Here is a 22,245-nt window from a genome sequence, read left to right as displayed (position 1 = left end):
ACATCTAACGCCAAAAGGAATAATAAAAGGAAGAGTTGGGCTCCAGTAAGTGCGGGAGAAAGTTAGAGGTCTGGAGAGATGTGCTCTTTTCAGAGTTGGCTGGGCAGGTTGCAGCTGCTGTGGGGCTTGTTTAATTGGTGTTGTGCAGCAAACAACCCGCTGACATTCACATTGGCAACATTTCATGCCAATCATTGTGGAAGAACTGTTCCACTATCTTCAGGGCATGAGACACAGGACACTGTATACATGTGCACATGGTAGCAATGATTTTTTTCCCCCTCCAACTTCCTTTCTCATCCTCTTCCTCCTGTAGTTAGGATGCCCAGCAGAAAGAGGACTTTGCTTTCATCCGGGGAGTGGGGTTGCCCTGTCCCAGTGTCTTAAAAAGAAATTGTTGCATGGACTTATCTCTTAACTGTACCCACAACAAAGATCTGGCGACATCTCCATGCCTGTTGAATAGGCTGGTATTTAAAGGTTCAGGTAACTGCTGATGTTTTCTTGACAGGACCTGATTGGACATCACCAGAGTCACTCATGTAGTTTGCTCTGGCGGGGGCACGGTCACCCCATGATGTTCTGGGAGAAATGGATGTAAATGGAGAATCAGCTGGATTATAATGTTTCCATCCCAAGGGGCGCGGGGTTCTGTCTGCTAAATTTAGATTTGGATTTAGATTTAGAAATTTAGATTTGAACTATCTTTTCCCATCCCCTCCTCCCCCCCTCCTTCCCTCCCTTTCATTTCTTTCTTTCCTCCTCCCTCCCTTTCTCCCTTCCTTTCCATCTTTCCTCCCTCCCTTCTTCCTCTTTTCGTTCTTAGCTCAGAGAGTTCTTTGCTTTGCTTTTCATTTCTACTTAGTACTTGAATTCAAGTTGTGATACCTCGCTCCCTGACTGAGGACCTTGAGCAGGGTGCATTCTTCTCCCAGGACCTATCTTCCAAGTGGTGGGTGTTGCTGCAGGAGGGATTTGAGAGGCTCCAGACTCAGGATCATTCCCCACTTTGGCTTGTTACAGTGTCAGTAGTAATCGCTATTAGAGACATTTCTTTGGTGAAGAAATTGTGGATCTCCTGGGAACAGTCTTATAAAATGCAGATGTTCCAGTTGGGGGATGACAAGTAATGCATCTTCAGGTTTTGATCCCTGTTGATGAATGTGCTCCCTGCCTGGGGAGGGCCAAGGTCCCAGGAGAACCAAGTCTTAAGATGTTGACCTGTAGAACACATCAGCCCTGAGGAAGGGGAGATCCAGGTCTGGGGCAGGAGGGAGCAGGTGTGCAGAAGTGGGAAGATGTAGGAGAGGCTGAAGAGGAGTATGTGCAAATTACTGGGCATATACTTTTCCAGGCAAAGGTGTATCTGCAGACAGAAGTCTTCTGGCTGTTTATTGGCCAACTTTTCCATTGGTAAAAACCTTAATGGTAGAAGCTCTGCATCATATCCTGCATACAACTTAGGAACGCTTCCTCTTGTCCTCTTCTCCCTACAGAAGAATATCTTGTCACCACTTTCTCTAGAATAACCCTCTTGGATGCTCCAAGTGTCGATGAACTTCAGCTCTCCAGCCAGATGTTGATCTCCATTGACTTTTCTCTTATGTCCTTCTTTCCAGTTTTCTTTTGATTCATTGCACACATGACTTGTTAAGGTCTGCCCAGCCCTGTGTATGATGGAAAAGTGTTTTTTCTTCAGGTCTTCCAAGTCTTCTAAGCACAATACATCAGTAAACTATTTGAATCGTAGGACCAATTATTAAAGAATAGTGTCCCTGTGCATTCTTACAGCACTTGGCAGTTTATGAAGTACTTTGATATATATTGTATCATTTGATTTCAAAACCCTGGGAGGTAGCCAGAAATCATCCCTCAGTTTAGAAACAAACTGGTCCCGGGTTAGTGACTTACCCTGTGCTGTGGAGTGAGTGCTGGGGGGCACTTCTCAGACCCTAGGATGCCACACTCAAAGTTCAAACCTTCAAATCAAGGTCAGCTGGCCACACCCCTCATGGTCTGCTGCACCCAAGGGTGTGGGGTAAGGGAAAGAAGGTAGAATCAGTCCATGTGAATTCAGGCCCAAGATTTTAGACATATTCATATACTCCTTCTGTTTTTAGATTCCTTATATCCCCAGTGGAGGCTGTGATAGCAGCCTCATGGGGTATATTGTGCAGTGGAAATGAGATAACATATGTGAGGCTCCAGGCATGATGTGTTTGTTGTTTGGTCAGTCAGTTGTGTCTGACTCTGCGATCCCATGGACTGCAGCCCACCAGGCTCCTCTGTGCATGGGATTTCCTAGGCAAGAATACTGGAGTGGGTTGCAGACACATTGTAGCACTCAATAAATGTTGGTTTCACCCTTTCCCCTCTCCTTGAATGATACATATTATAAAAGTGGCTTCTCATTTCTTTAAGTGTGGTCTTTTTATGCAATAGCTGTGTTATTGAAAATAAAAAAAAATGGCACAAATTGAATTCTACTAAATCAGATTGCATTTTAAATGCAAGGGGGGATTTAGCTATTTAAAGAAAACCCGTGGTGAATTCTTTTGTAATGCAAATAATCACCTTCTAATTTGTCTGTTTAGTAAGTTGAGCTTCTCCTGTATCAGATTTTCTTAATGTGGGGCCTGCTCCTAGAGAAGAGCTTTCACAATCCTCTCTTACTGATGGGAAAAAGCCACTCAGCTTGCAAACAAAATCAGTTATTGTGTTCTGTTGGCAAAGCCTTGCTCTGGTGTTTTGAGCATAATCTCATATTCCTTTATTATTAAATAATAGAACCTCAGAACGGGAAGCTGGAAGACACCTTAGAGATTACATGGTCCGTCTCACTCATCTCACAGATGAGGAAATGGAAGCACACAGAGGTGAGGTGACATGTTGAGTGTCACCAGCCAGGGACCGACAGACAAGGATCCAAATCTGGGACTGTCTTACCAGGGAAGGCTCTTTCTAGCCCATCCTCACTCTGCCCCAACCAGAATTCCAGGCTGTGCACACCTGTGGTGGCAGAGGAGATGACAAACAAATCTGATGCCTTTTCTACAGCAGCCGAAAAAGGGCTGCAAGTGTGGGGAGAAACTGCCAAATTTGCAATTTTGTGAATTGATGACAATATTTGGCTTAACCTTTTTGTTAAAGAGCTGAATAGAATCCAGCAGAGGGAGGCTGTTTGGCCTTTTTATGAGAAAATGATTACAATCCTTGGCTATTTCTGTTCCTGTAAGGATTTTACCCTATCATGTTTTAAAAGCACCAGCCAAGTGCTGGAAGAAGACCTGGTGACAGCCCCTGATAGATTCTAGATTCCGCACCCCCGCCCCTCCCCCAACCCCAAACACATGGCTTGGTGGTTTTGTTCTCACTGGCCTCAGGCTGCCTGGGAAACCTGATCTGAAGCCGAGGCGTTTAGACAAACTGCATTTGATATTCTCAGTCCTTTGAAAGATTCAGAAATCACCCTGCCCTGGAAATGCCCCCAGGTGACCCCTCCTAATGAGTGCATTGTTTTTCTTAAAGAGCTGGTCAACAAAGCTGTGCCTGTTTCTGAAAGACTTCAGTGGAGGGGCAGAGCCTTCTCCTTGTGTTGTCCCAGTCAGTCTCTGCAGCTCTAGGGGGGGGTTCCTCAAAGGGCAGGACCCCCCAGGTGGACTTTGCCTGTGGTGCCATTCAGGGCTTTGGACCATCTTCAACCTCTTTGAGCCTTTTTTCCCTCTCATTTACATAAGAGCTTGGTGTATGAAAATTCATCGGATACTCTGTTATGTGTTTGAGACTTTGATACAGAGAAGGTAGGGCTTCCTGGGTTGTGCTAGTGGTAAAGAACCCACCTGCCAGTGCAGGAGAGATAAGAGACGTGAGTTCAATCCTTGGGCTGGGAACATCCCCTGGAGGAGGAAATGGCAACCCACCCCAGTATTCTTGCCTGAAGAATCCCATGGACAGAGGAGCCTGGCGGGCTGCAAGTCTATAGGGTTGCAAAGAGTTGGACATGACTGAAGTGATTTAGCAAGAATGCACAGAGATGGTACCTAGAAAATAAAAAGAAGCAGAATTCAGAGCCTTGGCCCTGGAGGAGCTGTCCATACTTTCAGGAAACAGCTGGAGCTGCAGACTCAGATCCCAGCTGAGGGGCCTGCTCCCCAGCAGACTTGGGCCAGTGCGTTGGTTAATGGAAGTGCTAATGATCTGCAGGGTACCCATATACCATGTACTTAGGACTGGCTGGGAGGTAATGAACAGGGCTGCATGGGCATTTAATGGTTAAGCCTCCTGGAAGGCCCTTCTGAGGGCTCAGAAATAGTGGAAGGTGTCTGCTCCCCTCAGAGGATGCTTTCAAGAGTGTAGACCTCACACCTCTTTGAAGAAGCCCATCAGCTCAGGGGGGTTTGTATCGAGCCCCAGAGGAAGGTCAGTTTCAGAGAAAAACTGATTTTAAATCAAGCCCAGAACCTGAAGTAGAGCTATTTGGCTTGGTAGCACAAAAAGGTCATTATTTAGTCAAAATGCATTGACTCTGACTAGGATGAGTTTAGATGAAAGCTCCCAAGAATTGCCCAAGAGCAAGATTAGGCAATGCAAGATTATACGATGCCACCAGATTTATGTCGTTTTCCACAAACTTTCAAATATATTTTCCTTTAGAATTTAAAAGGAAAACTAAGCCTTCTAGCTATCAGGAGTCTGATTCTTATGACAATGTATCAGATTTTGAAATAACTGCTGTATTTCAATATTTTATGAGTAGCTCTGATTTTACTTTTAAAGAGACGGAAATTTTCAGTTACAGCCTCACCAACTGGGCAAATATGGAAACAGTTGCTCTGCTTCAGTGGAAAATGAACTGCAGACTAAATTAGAATGATAGGTCCTGTTTACTGAGCACTTACCCTGTGCCAGCTACTGTGCTTTCTGTGTGCCATACGGTGGGTTCTGACACCCCTTTACAGACATGAAACTGAGCTTCAGAGAGGTAATGTGCCATTAATTCTATGTTGCAAAGGAGAAACTTAAGCAAAAATACAAGTAAATTGCCCAATAAATAACAACCCAAATGGAACCTCTCGTTTTCCATTTAAGAGCATTCATCCAGTAAACAAGGGCTTCCCTGGTGGCTAAGACGGTAAAGAACCTGCCTGCAATGTGGGAGACCTGGGTTCAATCCCTGGGTTGGGAAGATCCCCTGGAGGAGGGAATGGCTACCCACCCCAGTATTCTTGCCTGGAGAATTCCACCAACAGAGGAGCCTGGCCGGCAACAGTCCATGGAGTTGAAAAGAGTCAGACACGCCTTAAGGACTTACACACACATCCACTAAACAAAATGAATTCTTGTCTCTCTGTTACTCACTCCTCAACTTTTCCTTAACTTAAAGCTCTAAACAGACCTATGGTGTGCATACCTTTAAAAGAAACTCAATTTTACTATTTCCAGGGCTGTACAGCAAGGGGAACTAGGTTAGTGCTATGTGAGTGGCAGAGGTAAGGATGACTTGTAATTAACAGATGAACTGTGTTTATGGTCATCTATAATTGAAAACCATTTATTCTCTGAAGTGTTTTAAGTACTTGGGAGGTGGCTTGGAGTAATGAAGAAAGGCTGATTTTTGAAGAACAGCACATTCCCTTTGCCCCTTTATCATCTTTCTTCGAGTATCCATTCATTCTGTGCTCTGCCAGAAAGGATACACTCAGGGATACACTCCAGGATACACTCCAGCCCTGTGGACTTGGTCTCAAGCCCTGAATTAGTGGTCAGAGTTAAGGTTTTACTGTCTTCTAACTGGTCTTCCTTGTGAAGCTGTAAAAGACAATACTCCTTCTCTTAATGGGTGGTTGGTGTAATTTATGGTCCATCACTTCAATGGCGTCATCCAGAAAGTCAACTTGACTTTCTAAGTGTTTTCCTCCTGTGGAATGCCTGAGGTCAGGCTGTTGCCAAATCAGATTTTCTGTGGGAGAAGCAACTGCTAGGAAAATTACATGTGCTAGAACATCCGTCAAGTGGTGAGAAAAAACAGAAAAGGACTAAGTATTTTGGGGCAGAATTGGGAAAATCCAGGGCTTGGCAAGTGTCAAGAGTCCGGAAATGCTTTATCATGGGCAGACAAGAACTGTCTCAACAGAATGGGTCATTGGCTGTACTTCTGAGTGTATTCCAGGTGTGTACTCTGAAATTTCAGGCAGTGGGCCCTGGCAAGTCCCCTCTCTTCATCTGAAACTGAAAAAAATGCAGCTTTCCCTGAAGGGTTTTGGACATATGTTCAGTTGTTCTCTAGGGAGGCACCATCCTTTCCTTTGGGATAGTGAGGACAGGATGAAAATTTTATCAACTGGAAATTGAACAAGTGAATGGAAAATACAACCAGATGTTGGTTGACTAGGGTAGAGGAGAATTATCTACATTTCAGGTTTCAAACTCGTTTGTATAAATAGATTAGAAATGAACATTAGATAACCCATTCTAGCAGAATGCATTGGTGTGTTTACTCTGTTAATTGCATATACATTTCAAACATCAAATTCCCTTCCATAAAGTCTGTTCTCATTTTCAGTTAAACCTCCACTAAAGTCCTTTGAAAAAATCTCATGGAATTATAAAAGAGTGAAGGTCTTAGAATAAACTTCTACAGATTTGCTTGTAGTTGTTTTCACTCTTGGTTATTTCTCATCTTGATGAAACAACTGTTTACCCCACTGAGTCAGACAAAATTGAGAAACTCTCTAGTTCATCTCCAGATCTGATTTGGTCATAGTGATTCTAGGATCAAGGAGTGTTTACTTCAGAACTGCAAGCATACCGATTGCTTCCATTCTGACAAATTAATAGGAAACAGACAAAGGAGATAGGAATATTTTTCACACATAACCCACCCTATGTGTTTAATTTTCATGTCGTTTTTTATTACCAGAGAACAGTAAGATAATTTACATGAAATCGCTGACATTCTATGTTTAGTCTTTTCACAAGCTCTAAAACTTTCACGTTTTGGGCTCCTTGGGTGGATTCTCTCTCTCTCTCTTTTTTTATTTTGTGATTGAATAATCACTTTTTCCCTTGGGAAATCCGAGACACCAAAAAATGTCATTAACAGATGACTGGCTTGTTGAATACACCACAGAAAATAGCCTTTCATTCTGATTTTGTGGACAAAATTTAAATGCTAAATTCAGACAGCTGTAAAGAGTAAAAACAGATTTGAAAAGAAATAATGCTATCAATCACAGGATTTTTACCTTCATGGAAATTGGATTTATTGAAATAAAATGGTAAATAAAAGTACTTTCCGATTTGGAAGAGTCCACTTAGTTACTGATAACTGTTCTGTTTCTCTTGCTCCAAAAGTGTCATCCATCTCTCTGTTTACATGCAGTGCAGCCAGGTGTTCAGAATCATAAGAGGACAGAAAGAATTAGTTTCTTACTGAATAGTGAAAATGAAACAACAAAAAAAGAGGTCTGTGCAAACAGGGCTTAAGAAATGAAAAATGCAGGCCCATTGAATGGAACCCTTTCTTTTCTTCCTTCTGCCCCCCAGGAATAATTCTGCTACAGGGCTGACTTCAAGGACGTGAATTGGTGACCTCATCCCAACATCAGAACCTCAGCTGTTCCTCTGATTTTTGCATCATTCCAGGCAAGTTGACTTTATGTGGAAATAAAATCGAACCTTGGGGTCTGATGGAAATTCACTGTGACATTCAAATCAAGAACACTTGCTGAAACCCACAGAGCCTTTTCCCCATGGGCCCTGATGGTAGCCTCCAGAAGGTGCAGCCTCAGGTGGTCCCCCTTCTTCTGTGGCAAGAATAAATTTTGGGTATTGGATTGCAGCACCGCCCGTGGAGAAAATGGTATGCGAGGGAAAGCGATCAGCCTCTTGCCCTTGTTTCTTTCTTCTGACGGCCAAGTTCTACTGGATCCTCACGATGATGCAAAGAACTCACAGCCAAGAGTATGCCCATTCCATCCGAGTGGATGGGGACATCATTTTGGGAGGTCTCTTTCCTGTCCATGCAAAGGGAGAGAGAGGGGTGCCTTGTGGGGAGCTGAAGAAAGAGAAGGGGATCCACAGATTGGAGGCCATGCTTTATGCAATTGACCAGATTAATAAGGACCCTGATCTCCTCTCCAATATCACTCTGGGTGTCCGGATCCTCGACACCTGCTCCAGGGACACCTATGCTTTGGAGCAGTCCCTAACGTTTGTGCAGGCTTTGATAGAGAAGGATGCTTCTGATGTGAAATGTGCTAATGGAGATCCGCCCATTTTCACCAAGCCTGACAAGATTTCTGGCGTTATCGGTGCTGCCGCGAGCTCCGTGTCCATCATGGTGGCTAACATTTTAAGACTTTTTAAGGTAGGTAAAGGCACTAGACAATTCTGACCATTGTGAAAAGACAATAAGTTGTCCTGACTCCAGCTGCAGGTTTAAGAAGAAAGTGAACCCAGTAAAGATGCTCATAGACTCTTTCAGGACCACAGTTTCCCCAAAGAGAGGAGTTTGTGTCTAGGTTGTGTTGATTTAGTTCCACATTTTTAAAGCAATTAATTGGATTAATTGTGACTTTTTTTTTCTGAACAAACAGGTGATAATTCCCATGATATGTTGAGTCCTCAGCATCTTGTGATATTCTCTTTTAATTTAATTTTTATTTTTTAACACTAAAACCATTTTGTATTGGGGCATAGTCCATTAACAATATTGTGATAGTTTCAGGTGAACATTGAAGGGACTCAGCCATACATACACATGTATCCATTCTCCCCCAGGCCCCTCTCCCATCCAGGCTAGCACATAACATTGAGCCGAGTTCCATGTGCTATACAATAAGTTTTTGTTGGTTATCCATTTAAGTATAGCAGTGTGTACATAACTGGGCTGATTTTAAAGCAAAGCAAGTAGTTTTTTAGAGTCTAATGAATTTTTAGCTCATTTATCAGATCAAACATTTCTGTGGTATTTGAGGTATAAGATAATTTACTTGGTGAAACTTCCTTAATGTGGGATGCTCTGTTATGACAAAAGTTCCTGTGTGAGGAAATTGTATTTATTACTAATGTACAGATGGGAGTGACACTCTGGACTAGAAGATGGCCATGAAGTTGTCAGGTTTATTGTAGCTACAATAGAGCAGCGTCTCATTAATTCAGACTGCCTGATGCAGACTTAGAATAATTATATGTAATTCTTATTGCATTAAAAGCTCAGATTTATCAAGATAATGTGAAACTTTTTGGTTTAGGTTGGATGCTCTGTTACCTACAGATTGCATTTACATATCAGATAAAATTGGCAAAAGAATATAAATATGAAACAATAGTTTGAAAGCATAAAGTCCTGTAAAGTTATTGTAACTTATCTTTCATTAACATTCTCATTTTATTTATTAATATTTGTTATGTAGTGTTTGGTAATAGGCAACATTTTAAAAACTGAAAATACTTTTCACTCTGATTTTTTTACTTAGTGGGACATGACTTTTCCAACTTATTCTGAATTAATGAGTCTTATTTAATAGTGTGAGAAACTGTTTCTGTGCATATTAGATTTAAAAATATTAAAAGAATATGGAGAAGTTGGATAGATGACAGATATAATGACGAAAATGAACAAAGTGATGGAAAACTAAAAAAAAAAAGTAGAAGTGTTCAAATCAAAGTCTTTCTGGTTTGGAAGCTGCCTTGGGGGACCATCTAGTCTCACTCACGTCTATAACATCCCCCCAACTTCTGTATGAATTCCCTTAGTTTAGAGGAGAGAATGGTAAGAGGCAGCTTAATGACTATTTGATGAAATTTTCTCAAATGAGGATGCTGCTGAGCAGAAGTGCTCTGTGTCTAAAGAGTACTGAAGAGTCACACAGAGGGATCAGGGAATACCTGAGATATTTGAGCCAGACGTTAGGAAGAGCCTCCTTGACAAGAAGGATGCCAAATTGAAATAGGCAGCCAAAGGTGCTCTAGTTCTCCATCTCTGGAAACTTTCAAAGGAAACTGGATAAAGTTGTTAGCAATTTCTTTTGGGCCAACTGATCCCTTACCTGGAGGCAAGGTAACCCTCACCTGTGTTAGTCTGTTGGATTATTTATGAGAAAATGCAGGTGAAGGATTCCATCAGGACCTGACTGTCCTTTGTCTGCTTGGGCTGCCATAGGAAAGGCCACCTGAAGGGTAGGTTTTGTTTTAATGCATTCTAGACCTGGCTTCTCTCTGCTTTGTTCTTCTCTCACTGACAGGCCAGTTCTCTCCTCACCCTTTTGGGTGACTCTGAGGGACCTTATTCGACCAGGTGGGAGAGCTACCATTGACTCTGGGCAGAGTCCAGTGCTGTAGGCCAATTCTGGAAACCATCGGTCAGCAGATGAAGGGGCTACCATTCCTGCCTTTTAGCCAGGAGGAGATCTTGGTTATGCTAGGTGTCATAACTAAGACCAATATGCTGGAAGCAGATATATTTATTAACCAAATAACTGGGGCTTGAAAGATTTGTCTTTTATAAGCAAGTAAGAAGATGTAAGGAGAAGGCAATGGCACCCCACTCCAGTACTCTTGCCTGGAAAATCCCACGGACGGAGGAGCCTGGTAGGCTGCAGTCCATGGGGTCGCTAAGAGTCGGAAACGACTGAGTGACTTCACTTTCCCTTTTCACTTTCATACGTTGGAGAAGGAAATGGCAACCCACTCCAGTGTTCTTGCCTGGAGAATCCCAGGGATGGTGGAGCCTGGTGGGCTGCCATCTATGGGGTCGCACAGAGTCAGACACAACTGAAGCGATTTAGCAGCAGCAGCAGAGAAGATGTAAGTGATCAGCCTGTCTTCTAGCTGAACCTGAACTTTATGTGTGAAAATATATTCTGTTTAAACATGTATGCTAGGACTGACATGAAATATTAGAATAGTTATCAAAGGAATGATTGACAAATTAATGCATTGGGGATGGGCTTACACTTCCTTTTGAAAGATTAATACTTTGATTAACCAAATGCTGTGACTGTGAATAAAATTAAACATTTAGGACAATTTTATGGAGCTTGGGACCCTCTAGGACAGCATATGACCCATACTATCTAAAAAAACTCCTGGATATCAATATAGTGCCACTTATTCCTGGATTAATGGAGTTACAGAAGGTTGAGCATCTTGGTTTGGAAACCCACAAACGATTAACCCTGACTGTGAGGGATGTAAACAAGGTCTTGATTAACGAATTTATCACTGTCCTGCTCAACAATAAGCATTAGTTGGGTGTTTTAGAATCTGTTTAAAATTATATAGAAAATATTTGGGCTGAAATCAGAAGTAATCTCTGAATGTCTCAGTTCTCTTTTTTCTGGACAGTCTGGGTAAAGCCATGTAGTATCTGCCTGGGCTACATTGTGAAGGAAACAAAGTCCTTCGGGCACCCCCAGCTTCCTCTTCCTTCAGTCTGACCCTTCTTGGCAGTCTTTCCTGGCCTCATGTCCCTCTATGTTCTCCTAACTGAAGCCTTGTTTCAGGAAAGGAGGTATACATGCATAGCATGCTTGCATGCCATCTGCATATAGCATGTCTGTTTAAGTCAGAGGAAGATTCTGTTTTTCGTGGGATCACTAATTGTGGTTTGATGAAATGGTTTATCTTTGTAAAGGGACTTCAGACACAGGGGGAGGTTCATTTAGCCCCCCAGAGATGGCACTTTTTGGGGTGGAGAACAGTGGGCCGGAGACTCAAGAGACACAAGTTCCATCCCTGGGTGGGGAAGATCTCCTTGAGTAGGAAATGGCTATCCACTCCAGGATTCTTGCCTGGGAAATCCCATGGACAGAGGAGCCTGGCAGGCTGCAGTCTGTGTGGTCGCAGAAAGTAGGACATGACTGAGCATGCCGGCAGCCCACCGCCACGCACCTTTGCATCTCCTCTGCCCTGGAATACAGCTGGTCCTGCTCCTTTCTAGAGTGAAGGAATGTTGCCCTTTGTCTCTCTTCCTGTTAAAGCTCAGGGGCAAATGAAAAAATCAGTCCTTTAACTTCAGAGGTGAATTGGACAGGGAGTGGAGCCAGACTCGACTAGAGAGGGGGACGGGCCCCTGGTGCACCGAATGCCACACTAAACCAGTGATTGTCTACCCGAGTCAAGGGGCGTGCACTCTCTCCTGTCCGGGGGACAGGGGTATCAGCGGTCAGAACTACCTCAGAGGCTTTTCCTGTGACAGGACCCAGTGAGTGTGAGCCTCCCAACCGCCACCTTAGAACCATTTTTACTGATTGTACTGTCTCCTGTTTCTCAGGAGCATTAGGAGTGAAAACAAGTTTGAGAGTCACAGACAAAACGTTAATGATCTGAACTTTTTAGAAGCACTACACTCAGCCTTAACACACACACTTCATATTTGGGTTAAGGGCAGAGCAGTCAGCTCAGTGACTGTTTTGTGTCTAGCTAAGTGCTGGGAAAGATTGAGGGCAGGAAAAGAGGACTACAGAGGATGAGATGGTTCGATGGCAACATTGGCTCAATATGTTGCAGAAACCAGTAATTGAGAAACCAAGCACCACACTCGGGAGAGTTGGAGAACTCTGGTTTATTAGCTTGACGGGCCCAGAGGAGTTAACATTCCAAGCTCTGAGCCCCGAACAAAGGGGTTACAGAGATTTTATACATGGACAGGCATGATTAAGCGGGTTTGCGGGTTTGCAGAGGCTGGGCGATTGCAAAGAGCAGGACAAGGGTGAGTGAGATAAGCTCCAGTTCCTAGTATTGTGAATCCCCATTTTCTGAGACCTACGTGATCCAGACTTTGCAAGGAGCAAGCTGAGTTATAGAGGCAGAAGGAGCAGGAGGTTATATAAAATTTTAACTTTTCCTTTTCAAATGGACATGAACTTGGGCAGACTCCAGGAGAGAGTGGAGGACAGGGAAGCCTGGCATGCTGCAGTGCATGGGGCCACAAAGAGTTGCACACAACTGAGCAACTGAACAAAAACAAAAGCAATGTTAATATTTGTAGATTATAGTAGGATTGATTAGGATAACTGCAGAGTGGCAAACTCAGAAAACTCGGAGCTGCTCCAACCTGCGTGAAGGCAGATCTGCCATTTCAGTGGCTCCTGCATTGCAGAGAGACCAAAGAAAAGAGGAGTCCAGCTCTCAGATAGAGATTGTGTAGTTTGAAAAGAATTAAAAAGAACGAGAGGGTCTTTTGGGTATGTTGGCCAGGAAGCCCATCATTTAAATTTGTTTTATAAAGCAGTTTCGAGGAATATGCATGTTTTATAAAGAGCTGGGATTTTTTTCCTTTTCTAGAAATTTCCACCCCTCTCCTTTAAATTAGAGCAAATCTGTTGCTCAAAACACTAATCAAGACTTACTTTGGGCAAAGATTGAACATTCTAAGTTAAAAATAGCACATTGGTGTTTGGAGGTAATGCATGTTAATGTCCGCATAGATGCATCGGGGTTAACAGTGTCAGATGTAATTCTCTTTCTTCTGTTTTTCTGGTAAACTTTACCTAGAGTTAATTTTCGACTATTGAAGTATGGGAGGTAGTCTATAGTGTATGCTTTCCAAAGCAACCAAATGGGACTTTTGAATAGAAATCCACTTGTGGGCTAGATAATTTCTCCCCGAGTGGAAGTGCCCTGGCTCTAAATGGCTAAAATTGACCTTCATGTTAAGTCAGTGAAGTACAGTGAAGCATCCCATTACCCTAGATGTGCTCGCCAACCCTTCTATGTTTACAAAGATGTATTTTCTTCCAAGAGACTCCACTAATTGCAGCAACCACTCCCATAAAGCCAAGCATTTTGCAAGTTATTTATTGCATACAATGGGCTTTCTTAACTTTAAACTCTGAACAGGTAAATCTGCCTATCCAGGCTCATCTAGTTATAGATGGACAGAAAAATGAGCCCAATCAATAAACTCAGCAGGAGGTAACATTTTATGTTAAATCTTATTTGATGGCAAATAGATAATGGAAAATTGAAAGGTAGACTCCTCAGTCAATCCTTTGCTCCTGTGGCAAGCTCTAATTTAGTTTTGTAAAGAGTCTATTCACTTCGGATGAGAGATGATGGGTGTTCTCTCTTACTGGCTCTAAGTGGGTGTGATGGGGGAAATGGGCACTACCTGTTGTCGCTGACACAACTCGCAGCAATAGGGATACATAAATATCCAGATGTGGTCATGCCGCTCTTCTTAAAGCTCTCACGGCTGCCATCACTTCCATGATGAAGGTCTACTTCCACTTGGGCAAATCTTTTCTCACTTCTCTCCACTACATTAAGTTTCTCTGTTACATGTAACAAAGCTCCGTGAGGACAGGATGATATCCATGCTAAGCATAGGGCATATATATCTTGTTTGTGGTTGTATTTCCAGTACCTAGTATGGACCTATCTGGAAACTTAATAAATGTTTGCTGAATGAATGAATGAACCATATCTGTCTACCCATTTCTACCTCCCTCACCCCAATTCCAGATATTGGAAATAATAGGTGTTGGGTACATAGAACAGATATGGGATTTTTTGTGTTTTACTTTTGTACTGTTTGAGAAAAAGTAACAAAAGGAGGGAGAGAGGGAGAAAGGAGGAGAGATGGTATATTTGGAGAATTCCTATATTTTCATGTGCTGCCTCATTTTCCTACCAATGCATGTTTTCTCTAAACAGATTTTTTAAAATTAAAAATTGAGTAAAAGACATGAGCACATTCTCATTTTGAAAAGTCCAAGTAATGAATAAGTAGATAGTGTAAAATGGAAACAGGCTATATTCAAACACACGTATCTATCAGTAAAGTTACATACACAGAATTTTATTAATAGATATGCCTTACGGCATTTTTTTTTTTATGTAACAATGTGACTGGGAGAGATTTCCATATTGGTTAGTACAGATTCACCTCAGTAATTCTCAACCCTGGCTGCATGTTACCATCACCTGGATAGTTTTTTAAAAAGCCCAAATCCTACCGAAGACCAACAAAACTGGGGTGGAGCCCTGCCATTGGTATATTGTAATCACCAGGTGATTCTGTTATTTGTCCAGGACTGAGAGCTATAAAATGTTAGCTATAAAACTTTTAACTTTAATTATATGAATAGAGTATCATTTATTCAATAAATCCTTTACTGATAAGTTGTTACTTTGATTTCCTAAGGTCACTTAATCATTTGAAAAAAAAAAGGTAAAAACGATGCCAGAGGCTCACCTGAGCACTATTAGCTCTTGAGTGAATTTTGATGTCATTGCGCCCCTTCTTGGACCAACAGAGGAGCTGAATTAATGAATCCCCCCAAAAAACTTTGCTACAAGTTAGACTCACATGACATAGGCCCGCATCAAAGGCCATGGCTGTTTATGACATCAAGTAACTTAGAATGACTGTTAGTATTGTGGTCATGTGTTCAGACCGTTAAAGCAGCATCATGACTTGTTGGGTGGAGCAGATTTTAAACTTGGTGAATTTAAATTAAATGTTTCTTACTTTCCTTTTTCCTAGCCTCAAAAGGTTTAACATCCTACAGTGAGTACTGAAGACATAAGACCTGACAGTGATTAATGCCTGTCTTTTCAGTGTTTAATAAGGCAAGGACTTCCCTGGTAGTTCAGTGGTTAACACTTGGAGTTTCCACTGCAGGGAGCCTGGGTTTGATCCTTGGTCAGGAAACTAAGATCCCGAGTGCCAACCATGGTGTAGCCAAAAAAAAAAAAAAAAAGATTGTTTTAACCAGTGATTGTGAGTGAGGACGGGCTCCCCAGGTGGCGCTAGTGGTAAAGAACACGCTTGCCAATGCAGGAGACATAAAGAGATGCAGGTTCGATCCCTAGACTGGGAAGATCCCCTGGAAGAGGGGATGGCAATGCACTTGTATCCTTGCCTGGAGAAACCCTTGGACAGAGGAGCCTGGCTGGTTACCGTCCATAGGGTCGCAGAGAGTCAGATAGGACTGAAGCAACTTAGCATGCACGCATGCGTGAGTGAGGAGAGGGAAGAGGAGAGGGGCAATAAAGGAGTAGGGGAAAGAAGGATTATTATGGGATTATATGAAATCATGTGTGCGGAACTTTTGAAAATTGTTTCAGGACAGGTTTCTTCCCAGACTCTTCAGAAGGTAGCTAGAAAGCTATAAAACAAGCCTATAGAATTTAAAGAATCTTTCATTCAGTTAAAAGTAAATAAGGGCTTCCTTGGTGGCTCAGTGGCAAAGAATCCACCTGCTAATGCAGGAGACATGGATTTGATCCCTGTTTGCTGAAGATCCCACATGTCACAGAGCAACTAAGCCCTGTGCCACAGCTATTGAGTCCGAGCTCTAGAGCCCTGGAGCCAACGACTGCAGCCCACACACCTTAGAGCCTGTGCTCTGCAGCAAGAGAAGCCACCGCAGTGAGAAGCCCGCACACTGGGACTAGAGAAAAAGACTGCACAGCAACGAAGACCCAGTGCAGCCAAAATTAAAAATTTAAATAAATAATAACGAGATTGTTTGGAAAGTAGTGAGGAGTTTTTCCAAGAGAATTGCGACAGTGCTATGCTTTTTTTTTTTTTTTTTTGCGTAAGAAGTTGTCTGAAAAGCCTTTCTAGAACAAATCAGGGTGTATGTGGTGGTGGTGGTTTTGTCGCTAAGTCATGTCCGACTCTTGCAACCCCATGGACTGTAGCCCACCAGACTCCTCTGTCCGTGGGATTCTCCAGGTAAGAATACTGGAGTGGGTTGCCATTTCCTTCTCCAGGGTATCTTCCCGACCTAGGAATCGAACGCGGGTTTCCTGCATTGCAGGGAGATTCTTTACCGACTATGTAGATAAATACATTTCTGCAAGGAAATTCCTATGCTCTTCTGTTAACTCTTTCACCCCGAAGATTGCAGTGGTTAGTTTTTTTAAAGAAATTTAGAGGCTTGATTTTTTTTTTTTTTTTTTAAAGAGAAGTTTTAGCATACAGCCAAATTGAAGGTGGCAGTGCTTTTATTTGGTTTCAGGACATGTTTCTTCACAGACTCTTCAGAAGCTAGCTAGAAAGCTAGAAAACAACCAAAGGTTGTACCTTCTGGGGAAACTTCACCTCTAGGGGCTGCCCCTGCCTCCTGCCCAGTAGCTCTGAAACTTTAGCCTGCATCCGAATCACCCAGAGGGCTTGTGAAAGCAGCATCGCTGAGCCCCCGGCAGAGCTTCTGAGTCAGTAAGTCTGGGTTGGGGTCTGAGACCTGGTATTTCCAGTGGTTCCCAGGTGATGCTGATGCTGCCGTTTTGCCGATCACGCTTTGAGAAACTCTGCTCCGTGCAAATCGCTTGCTGGCTGACTTAGCAAGTCAAAGTACACAAGACAAAAATGAGGTTGAACATTGTTCTGTCTGGTAGCAGCCTTTTATTCTTTTGACTCATGCCTGGTTGAATTTCTGTTCCTATTGGTCATAATCACAGCAGCTGCTGTATGGATCTATTTTTAATTGTGTGCCCTTTTGGAAGTTGTGTTCCTTATTAAATAATGCATGGCTCAGGAGTCCTGATCAGCAGAGTGGCCACTTGAACACGGTCCCTAAAGCAGGGTCACTTAGATGACCACATTTCCTCATTTTTACTACCTATGACAGTGGAGCAGACCAATTTAAGAAGCCTAGACTGTGAGGTACACATTAACAGGGAATTGAGAACAGTAAGAGATGAAAAGAGGCTATGGTTTGACTTAGCTACCAGCAATTTGTCTTCAGAAACCATGACAGCTACCTCCTGATTTCCATTATGCGATGAGATTGCAAATAACATTCCACAGCAGTCTTAATCAATAGAGGGTCACAAGAGGCCCTCCTTTCCCAACAGTGGGGAAAAAGGGCTTATTTACCCATTTAATTGATAAAAAGCGTTCTCTGGCAAAAGACAGAGACATCTCTTTCAGCTGTATTAAGGGACTCTCCCTATGTCTAAGCACTCTTAATAACATAAAAATATGCATGTAATCTTCCTGTTGGGCTTTGTAGGTGACACTAGTGGTAAGAACCTGCAGGTAAAGAACCTGCCTGCCAATGCAGGAGATATAGGAGATGAGGGTTCGATCCTTGGGTTGGGAAGATCCCCTGGAGGAGGGTATGGCAACCTACTCCAGCATTCTTGCTTGGAAAATCCCATGGACAGAGGACCCTGGAAGGCTATGGTCCATGGGGTCGCAGAGAGTCAGAGACAACTGAAGTGACTTAGCACCGTATTTACGTATTTTAAACACATAATGAGTACCAGGCTGATGGGTTGGGAAGGGATCCAGGTATAACATCAACCTGGGCTTCCCCTGTGGCTCAGCTGGTAAAGAATCTGCCTGCAATGCAGGAGACCTGGGTTTGATCCCTGGATTGGGACGATTCCCCTGGAGAAGGGAAAGGCTACCTACTCCAATGTTCTGGCCTGGAGAATTCCATGGACTGTATGGTCCATGGGGTTGCAAAGAGTTGGACCCGACTGAGTGACTTTCACTAAGCTACCTTTGTCTGTTTTCAGAATGAAGCCAATTTCTGCAGCTTTATTCCCTTTGGCCCAGTAAGCTGATAGGCACGTGTTTTCAGTGTTGGCCATTTGTCTCCTTCCAAGACTCTCCCAGGCTCCCTCTGTGCTTGGGGAGACTGGGTTCCTCGATATAAGATAGCCCAGGTCTACTGCTGAGGCTCAACTTTGGAGTCAGGTATCTGTTCTGTGTCCCCCATGTGCTGCCCTGGGGTCCTTTGGGAGGTAGGGATGGTGACATATTCTTGCTCCAGCTCACCCTTGCTTCTTTTTACATGGATTGAGAGTGAATTCTAAGTTTCATTAGTGTTTGCACTATTTCTTACATTTTAAATTTAAGTATTAACATTGTGACAATTCTATGTATTAGAGTTCTCAAAGTGATTTATCATTTCAGCTCTGAGAATGTTTGCATTTATAGTGTTTAGAGAACAAAGGACATATCATTCTTATGCAGATTTGTTGCAGTGATATTTGTGTCCTATAGATATTTATCCTCAGGAGCTGTCTCTTCAAATTATAGATTATGGTAATGTACTTATCTAGTGGTGCTTGGTACTATTTTGAGCAAAACAGATTAATGTGAATTATATGAAATAGGTCAGGTTTCATAGACTGCCTGGGTTCAAATTCTGATGTAACACTTTTTAGCTGTTATTACCTTAAGCATAACTACTCACTGGAAATAACCTTGAAGCTGGGAAAGATTGAAGGCAAAAGGAGAAGGGTATGGCAGAGAATGAGATGGTTATTCAGCATCACCTACTCAATGGACATGAATTTGAGCAAACTCCGGGAGATAGAGACAGGTCAGGTGGTCTGGTATTCCCATCTCTTTCAGAATTTTCCACAGTTTATTGTGATCCACACAGTCAAAGGCTTTGGCATGGTCAATAAAGCAGAAATAGATGCTTTTTCTGGAACTCTCTTGCTTTTTCGATGATCCAACGGATGTTGGCAATTTGATCTCTGGTTCCTCTGCCTTTTCTAAAACCAGCTTGAACATCTGGAAGTTCATAGTTCACGTACTGTTGAAGCCTGACTTGAAGAATTTTGAACATTAATTTGCTAGCGTATGAGATGAGTGCAATTGTGTGGTAGTTTGAGCATTCTTTAGCATTGCCTTTCTTTGGCTTTGGAATGAAAACTGACCTTTTCTAGTCCTGTGGCCACTGCTGAGTTTTCCAAATTTGCTGGCATATTGAGTGCAGCACTTTCACAAAATCATGTTTTAGGATTTGAAATAGCTCAACTGGAGTTCCATCACCTCCACTAGCTTTGTTTGTAGTGATGCTTCCTAAGGCCCGCTTGATTTCACATTCCAGGATGTCTGGCTCTAGGTGAGTGATCACACCATCATGATTATCTAGGTCATGAAGATCTTTTTTGTACAGTTTTTCTGTGTATTCTTGCCACCTCTTCTTAATAACTTATGCTTCTGTTAGATCCCTACCATTTCTGTCCTTTATTGAGCCTGTCTTTGCATGAAATGTTCCCTTGGTTATCTCTAATTTTCTTGAAGAGATCTTAGTCTTTTTCATTCTATTGTTTTCCTTTATTTCTTTGCACTGATCACTGAGGAAGGCTTTCTTATCTCTCCTTGATATTCTTTGGAACTCTTCATTCAAATGGATATATCTTTCCTTTTCTCCTTTGCTTTTCGCTTCTCTTCTTTTCTCAGCTGTTTGTAAGGCCTCCTCAGACAGCCATTTTGCTTTTTTGCATTTCTTTTTCTTGGGGATGGTCTTGATCCCTGTCTCCCGTACAGTGTCATGAACCTCCATCCATAGTTCATCAGGCACTCTATCAGATCTAGTTACTTAAATCTATTTCTCACATCCACTGGGTAATCATAAGGGATTTGATTTAGGTCATACCTGAATGGTCTAGTGGTTTTCCCTAATTTCTTCAGTTTAAGTCTGAATTTGGCAATAAGGAGTTCTATTTAAAAATCCATGTCTTAGGTGGTTAGAGTCAGTTTCATTGAATTAACAAACAACTCAGGACTCAGGGAAAGAGTGGATGATTCAAAGATAAGCTGTGCTGAATTTTAAGGTTATTCCGGCACCCAAATAAGGGCCACTAGGGTTCAGTTTTGAAAAAATAACATATTCTGGCTCCACTGGACTCTTTCCCAGTAGCCCTGGTTTGATGGTGTAAGAGGTGGAGCTGTGGTTGAGGATGAGCAGTTGACTAACCCCAAAGCTGGAGGCAGTCTTTAAGGCTTTCTTTTGGATTGGAATTCCTTTTCTTTGCCATGTGTGGTACAATGATCTAATATAGTTGGAATCACAGGCCCACTCTGGACCAAAAGCAGTATCCCTTTATTGAGGGAATACTCTCATGGACTATATAACACTTATACCTGTCACTTTCTGATACAAATGTCAGAAATGTAAGCATGAAAAGGTTCAGAGGTACTTTCTCTAGAAGTCAAATTCATTTTTGGACAACCAGAAAAATAACGGAACTAAACATATAAAACTTTGACTCCAACGCTGACCTCTTTTGTTCCACCTGTTTAAAATGTGAATCATTCATATTAATTGTGGCCTGGTAAATTTTCCTGTTAATCAAACATGGATAGGTGACTTAAATGTGAAAAGACTTCACAGGGAAAGAGAAGTGATATTTTTTGTAATTCAGAATTGCACCATCTTTGTAGAAAGGACAGAATCCTACCTGAGTGTTACTTGCTGAATAGTTCTTGGTGGTGTTCTTTAAACCCAGTAGGTGTGAAAGTTCTTATTTTCCACCAAGAGAAGCAGAAAAGGGTGAAGAAATGCCAGCGTATTATCCACTTATTTGCATTTTTTAACAGGTGAAATAGGTAACAGCCAGTCAGTCCCCAGCAGGTGTTTAGGCTTATTCAGCATCTTGGAAGTATATGCATAGTGTTTGACACTCCTGGGGATAATTATGAAAGAAGTAGAAGATTCTAAGTTTTTACATTGCTTAGAACCTAGTTGGGGAGAAATTACTAACATGTATACAACAATAATTCTTCCCTGGTGGCTCAAATGGTAAAGAATCTGCTTGCAATGCAGGAGACCCAGATTCGATCCCTGGATCAGGAAGATCCTCTGGAGAAGGAAATGGCAACCCACTCCAGAATTCTTGCCTGGAGAATTCCGTGAAAAGAGGAGCCTGAAGAGCTATAGTCCATGGGGTTACAAAAGACTCGGACATGACTTAACAACTGAACAAGAATACAATAACAACAAATGGTATGAAAAAATGTGATAAGGCTGTGATGTGGTGCTAGGGTTTAGAAGAGAGACCCACTTCACCTGAGAAAGCTGCAGCTATCAGTCAGCTGCTCGTGGCCATGTGGGACAGGGCGGGGCCAAGGGGGAAGGGTCGGAGTGTAGAAACCTGAGGCCAGGCGAGGAGAAGAGCTCTTCCAAGTGTAGGGAATCTCAGAGTCCAGCCTTTGATCTGATGCCTTCAGCTTCGTGAAGATGGAAGCAAGTGGAGGCTTGTTTCTTGAGCTTTGCTGCTGCTTGTTTTGTTTCTGCGATGACAGAACTTCAAAGGATCCCTTTAAGTGTCTCCTAGAAGGACTGAGGAATGCAGGAGATGCAGGTTCCATCTCTGGGTCAGGAAGATCCCCTGGAGAAGGAAACAACCCACTCCAGTCTTCTTACCTGGAAAATCCCATGCACAGAGAAGCCTGGCGGGCTACAGTCCATGTGGTCGCAAAGAGTCTGACGTGACTAAGCACACACCACAGGAGGACAGAGGAGGGTTGGAGGTCTA

At 42.6% G+C, this 22,245-nt stretch overlaps 1 protein-coding gene across 2 annotated transcripts in view; it reads left to right on the top strand.

The window, feature by feature from the left end:
- The window catches only part of GRM8 (glutamate metabotropic receptor 8), an 877,877-nt gene that overhangs the window by 60,740 nt on the left and 794,892 nt on the right, over positions 1–22,245 (top strand). For both annotated transcript variants that reach the window (XM_081531191.1, XM_081531192.1), the window contains exon 3: positions 7,546–8,368. In XM_081531191.1, coding sequence (XP_081387317.1) covers positions 7,859–8,368 — 510 coding nt within the window. In that variant the 5' untranslated portion in view covers positions 7,546–7,858. The remainder of the gene's footprint in view (positions 1–7,545; positions 8,369–22,245) is intronic.

This window comes from Giraffa tippelskirchi, chromosome 10, assembly GCF_054371585.1.
Source record: "Giraffa tippelskirchi isolate mGirTip1 chromosome 10, T2T-mGirTip1v1.2.pri, whole genome shotgun sequence".
NCBI lineage: Eukaryota > Metazoa > Chordata > Mammalia > Artiodactyla > Giraffidae > Giraffa > Giraffa tippelskirchi.
Note: the sequence above shows the minus strand (reverse complement) of the source record. Positions and strands in the feature narration are given on the sequence as shown.